A 5642-nucleotide genomic window follows, 5' to 3' on the forward strand; every position below is an offset into this window, starting at 1 on the left:
AAACTGATATAGTAACCCAAATTGTCAATTTTTAGCTGGCAGGCGCTTCTAGTGGATAATTATTAGATTTCAAATTCCTAATTTGTTTATATATAAAAAAACATTTTAAATTTGTAATTTAAAATTGCAATTTGCATATACCAAATACTCTACAAGAACCAAACTAGTATATACGATATTCATACTATCTACGTAACTTCACACCCTATTTATACACACGCCTATATAACCACCCTCCATCTCCTGCCTCCTGACACAACAAACCAGCCAAGAACCAGAATACAGAGAGTTTTCTCGCCGAGAAAGAAAGAGAGACAGAGAGAGAGAGAGAGCGGAGAGAGAGAAGAAAAGGGTAGTTAACGATCTATGCAACCGACGCAAAGAATTGCGATTGGTCTGGATAGATTAAAAACAAAAACAATCTTGTATCAAATTTGCTTAGATTATGAGAGACTTTGAGAAATTACCTTGCTCTTCTAATGTTAGCCGTCTTATTGCCGGCCTTCTCCTCTTTCTTCTTTACCATTCTTTTCAATTGATCTCTAATTTCTTGATTCCTATACACCCTTTGATCTCGTTTTAATTTTTATCTATTTTTCTTGATTTTTGTGGCCAGCCCTTCTTTAAAGTTTCGATCTTTTTGTCTTCTAATCTAATTTTTAGAGCTAGTTTCTTGGGTTTTGTTTGTAATGGAGCTTAAGAATTCGATTTCAGACACTGATTTACTTGATGGTATGTTCTCTCTTTTTTCTCATTATATATTTGAAATTTTTATGTGTTTGTTTGATGTTATTGGATTGATTGTGAAAGCGTTATGTTTTGTTTGATTTGATATTTTGTTATGTTAAGATGGTGAGATTTGTGAAATAAGAGATGGGGTGTTTTGATATAATGTGGTAGTTATTTAGTCGAGAAAGAAATTCTTATTTATGTCTTTTTTGTATTAGTTTATAGTTAGGTGATATTATGGTTTTTTATTCTAGTTTGTGTGTGGAGTATTGTCTTTGGTGAAGGGAAAAGAGTAGATATTTGTTGTTACAGTGGTTCTTATGTTTCGATTGATGTGAACTGGTTGCACAGTTTTAATATGTACATGTTTGTGTGGAAACAGACTAACAGAGGATTTGGCTCAAGAGGTAGCCAAATAAAGAAGATTATAATATAAATGAGTGCCGATGTGTGAGAGGAAGTTTAAGTGTGTCCTACGTGTGATTTGGGTGTGTGCGAAAAGTTTACTACTTTTTGTATGATTCGGCGATTAAGGGTAATCTTTTTTTTTTTGTAATATACAGGTAGTTTTTCTTCTCAATTTGAAAGACATCGGAGCTCAAATCCTTCAGTCATAGTCATTGGAGGAGGTATTTCTGGTATTGCTGCGGCACGGGTCCTGCAAAATGCATCTTATAAGGTATCTTCATTTTTCTGATTTTATTTTGTAGGTACTAGTGGTTCTATAATTATGGTGGTTAAGGAATTCTAGTGATGGGTTTTGTCCGGATGGCTTAAGCTTTTCCTTTTACATGTTATTGATCAGTGGTTTCTGTCTTGGTTAGGTGATGTTACTGGAATCACGAGATAGAATGGGTGGACGCATTCATACTGACTACACATTTGGCTGCCCAGTTGATATGGGAGCATCTTGGTATGTGATAATTCTCTTTTTGATTGAATCTTGTCCGTTTTTCCAGATTCTTGTAAGTTTCTAGCATAGTTTGCTTAACTTCGAAAATATTCTTGGCTCATATCTATTTTTTTTCAGGCTGCATGGTGTATGCAACGAGAATCCTCTAGCACCGCTTATACGTCGATTAGGGCTTACATTATACAGGACAAGTGGGGATAACTCTGTTCTCTACGATCATGATTTGGAAAGGTAGTCAGTGTTCGATATTAATAAGTGTTAGTTTTACCAGCTTAATCGGTATACTTCTTATACATTATAGTTGTAATTTTGCATTACAACACTCTGGAAAGTGGAGAGAGGTAATAGCCAGAATTAGATTAACTAACTTATGCAAAAAAGGATGAGAAAAAGGAAATACGAGTTGGTTTTTATGGCCAGTGATTTTTCTTGTATATTTAATGCTTATGCACATGACCCTGTTGTTTATTTTTTCTGAAATTATATTGAGATATAAACTTGATCCCTTTTCAGTTATAAACTTTTCACAATGGATGGTCGTAAGATTCCCCAACAAATTGTGATCGATGTAGGAGAAGCCTTTAAGAAAATCCTGAAGGAGGTATTCCTTCTACCCCTGGAGTTCTGTATTATATGTGTGCAAGTGTTTTTTGTTTTGGATAGGCTTTTTACTGATCAATATTCTCTATAATGTAGACTGAAACTGTGCGTGACGAGCACACTAATGACATGTCCGTTTCTCAAGCAATATCAATTGTGCTTGAAAGGCATCCTGAACTGAGGTATTAATCGATCATTATTAAACTTGTGGATGTGGATATAAATTTACTTTTCACAATGTATGGTTCTAAATATGCGCTCTGTTTTTCATGAACATAAATATATCCTGTGCAGACAAGAAGGTATTGCCCACGAAGTTTTGCAATGGTACATATGCAGGATGGAAGCTTGGTTTGCTGCAGACGCTGATATGATATCTCTAAGGAATTGGGATGAGGCAAGTTAAATATTTATACATACATATAAAAGTTAATTCTCTGCGCACAAAATAAAGTGAATTCACTTTGATTCTTTTATTAAGCTTTAGTACCAAAAATGAATATGATCTTTGTAAGAAAATAGTATTCTATTTGTACCACTGGTGTCAAAATGTAGTCCATCTTTTTCCACAGAAAAATAACAATTGCACAAGTTTTTGTATTAAAAAATTGTTTAGTAAGCCCATTTTAGTTATGAGATCTGAGTAATAGAAATATAGAATAAATGACAACTTTATCATCATAGCGAATTATTTTTGTTTAACTAATGCTTACATATTAGTGATTTTCCTTAATAAACAGGAACATGTACTATCCGGTGGTCATGGACTTATGGTGCAAGGTTATCATCCTGTAATTAAGGCTCTCTCGAAAGATATCGATATACGTTTAAATCACCGGTATGCTTTAACTATCTCTTGCTGGCAAAATTTTCATTTTACACATTGTAAGGTTATGCATAATAAACTTACTGATTAATAATATGATGGCAAGTCTTGGCCAGTATCCTATAGGCCTCCTTCGTTCTTTTGCCAAGACCAGTAGGTTACTTTCCTTTAGCATGCTCTGTGAATCCACTGAGATACATATGTACCAGAAATATTCAATTTTTACCATTATACATAAAACATATTACAGATGGGTTATCTCATCCATGGTGCTTCAACTGGGGGGAAATAACTAGTAGCTAGTGAAGTAAAACAGCTTCTCTCTACAAATTTTTAAAGTAAAACACTAGACGCACAAGTTTTAATATTGAATATACAACAAGCCTGCAAGTCTGTAATCCTGGCATAGTCCTACCGTTCAAAATATTATTTACCCATTAAGATAGTTAGAGATTTAAAGTGTTATGCTTGGTGCGATGGTCTAGTGTCTACTTGCTATCCACTAGGGCATGGGTTTGAAATTCAACCCTGAAAACAGCCTTTTTATTAATAGCGAGGATAATGCACAATAGTGACAATGGTTTACATACATTTTAAAGCTAATGCTTAAATTTATGCTGTTTCTGTATGTTTTGTTGGGGGAAATACTCTCTTGCGGCGGTAACTAAATTATATATGTACAGAGTATATTATAAGTTGGTTTGTTACCCATAAAAATTATTTATTGGTTAATAGTAACTTAATACCATCTGTTTATTGTTATTACAAGGGTTTCAAAAATATCAAATGGACCTGGTGAGATGATAGTTACAGTGGAAGATGGGAGGAATTTTGTTGCAGATGCTGTCATTTTAACAGTACCCATCGGGGTTCTTAAAGCTAACTTAATTAAGTTTGAACCGAGACTGCCTGAGTGGAAGGTTGATGCAATATCAGATCTTGGCGTGGGAAATGAAAATAAGATTGCATTACAGTTTGATACTGTCTTTTGGCCAAATGTTGAACTGATAGGTGTAGCTGCTCCTACTTCTTATGCTTGTGGGTATTTTCTTAATCTCCACAAAGCAACAGGACATCCCGTTCTCGTCTATATGGCTGCTGGAAGATTTGCGTATGACCTTGAGAAGTTATCAGATGAGGCTGCAGCCAATTTTGTCATGTTGCAGCTTAAGAAAATGTTCCCCGATGCTACCGAGCCTGTAAGTTTTAATTATTTCTATGATTGCAACTATGTTATGTTATGTTTGCTGGTGGTAATTTTTTAAAAATGTTTGAAACTTACAAACTGAATATGAAACTTGTTATCAAATGATTATTCTGCTTCGTTTCACCATCTATTAAAAGTTAAACCAGAACACATTATAATGTACTTGGATAACTGGACTATACATTTTTTCATGCATGACACCACAGTATTTGTACGCATTAAATGACAATAGGAAAGAATCTGGGAGGCACAAAAGAAATAAATTATTATGAAAATCTTCAACTTATTAAATATATGAAGTTGATCATGGTTACTTTTGAGAGCCTGGTAGATGTGTTGATACAGTTAAGAAAGCAATCAAGATTAGTAGTGAGGAAATTCTTAACCATTGACTTTGTGTTTCTATGTACAGGTTCAGTACCTTGTTTCTCATTGGGGAACGGACCCCAATTCACTCGGATGTTACTCCTATGATCTTGTTTCGAAGCCAACTGATGTATATGAGAGGCTTCGAGCACCTTTAGGTAGTCTTTTCTTTGCGGGTGAAGCAGTTAGCATGGAGAACCAGGGATCTGTCCATGGAGCCTACTCATCTGGAGTCCTGGCTGCAGAAAACTGCAAAAGACATCTAAATGAAAAACTTGGCAGCTGGGAAAAAATGCAATTTGTTTCCTTTAGAGAAGAATTTATCGAGGCAACAATTCCTCTCCAGATCTCAAGAATGTGATCTACTAGTTTAACGGGCATATAAAATGTTCCGTCACTTTTTCTTTTTCATTTTTATGGGAAAACTCCCTCAAATTATCAGTCTTGTGACTTTGTGACATTCTGAAATGTTGGTACTCAGTCGGACTGCATTTCTCATCTAATCAGTATCAGCATCTTTTTTCTCCTACAAATGTTTGTTGGCAATGTTTATAATCTGATTAGGATATTTTTTCGTACATTATTGTTTTCTCTACAGCTAATCTTAGGACTCTGTTTTAAAAATTAAATGATTAATTAAAAACAATATTTTTTTAGAAGAAAACAGTTACTTGAATTATTAATCATTTAAAGCAAGTATCAATGTTACTTTTAAATAAAAAAATCAAAAGTTATATTTAAATTCCTTTAAATTAATACCCTTGTGACGGAAAAAAAAATATTATTTTACTGAATTTATTACTTTTTTTGATATAATAATATTTTATTATTTTATCGAAAAAATAATATTTTATTTCTTCACTGTGTATTGATGTAAAAGCAATCGCAATTGCAAATTGTTTTAGGCATTTGGTTTAGAAGAAAAAAATGACAACTTGGTGGAAAAAATGAGGGTATTGAAGGATTAAATAAAGTTATCTCTATTTTACAATACAGAATTG

General features: G+C 33.7%; 1 protein-coding gene across 1 annotated transcript; it reads left to right on the plus strand.

The window, feature by feature from the left end:
• The first annotated feature begins 227 nt into the window (after positions 1-227).
• Positions 228-5219, plus strand: LOC141671233 (putative polyamine oxidase 4). Its single transcript, XM_074477398.1, has 10 exons — positions 228-732; positions 1293-1408; positions 1554-1642; positions 1760-1873; positions 2156-2243; positions 2339-2424; positions 2537-2639; positions 2983-3080; positions 3838-4267; positions 4688-5219. The coding sequence occupies exons 1-10, from the start codon at positions 690-692 to the stop codon at positions 5000-5002; spliced, it is 1482 nt and encodes a 493-aa protein (XP_074333499.1). The 5' UTR covers positions 228-689; the 3' UTR covers positions 5003-5219.
• The last annotated feature ends 423 nt before the right edge of the window (positions 5220-5642 follow it).

Source organism: Apium graveolens, chromosome 7, assembly GCF_009905375.1.
Source record: "Apium graveolens cultivar Ventura chromosome 7, ASM990537v1, whole genome shotgun sequence".
Taxonomy (NCBI): Eukaryota; Viridiplantae; Streptophyta; class Magnoliopsida; order Apiales; family Apiaceae; genus Apium; species Apium graveolens.

Coding starts and splice junctions, on each gene's coding strand:
- LOC141671233 (XM_074477398.1), top strand. CDS start 690: ATGGAGCTTAAGAATTCGATTTCAGACACTGATTTACTTGATG. Junction 733..1,292: donor AGACACTGATTTACTTGATG/GTATGTTCTCTC, acceptor TGTAATATACAG/GTAGTTTTTCTTCTCAATTT. Junction 3,081..3,837: donor GATATACGTTTAAATCACCG/GTATGCTTTAAC, acceptor TGTTATTACAAG/GGTTTCAAAAATATCAAATG.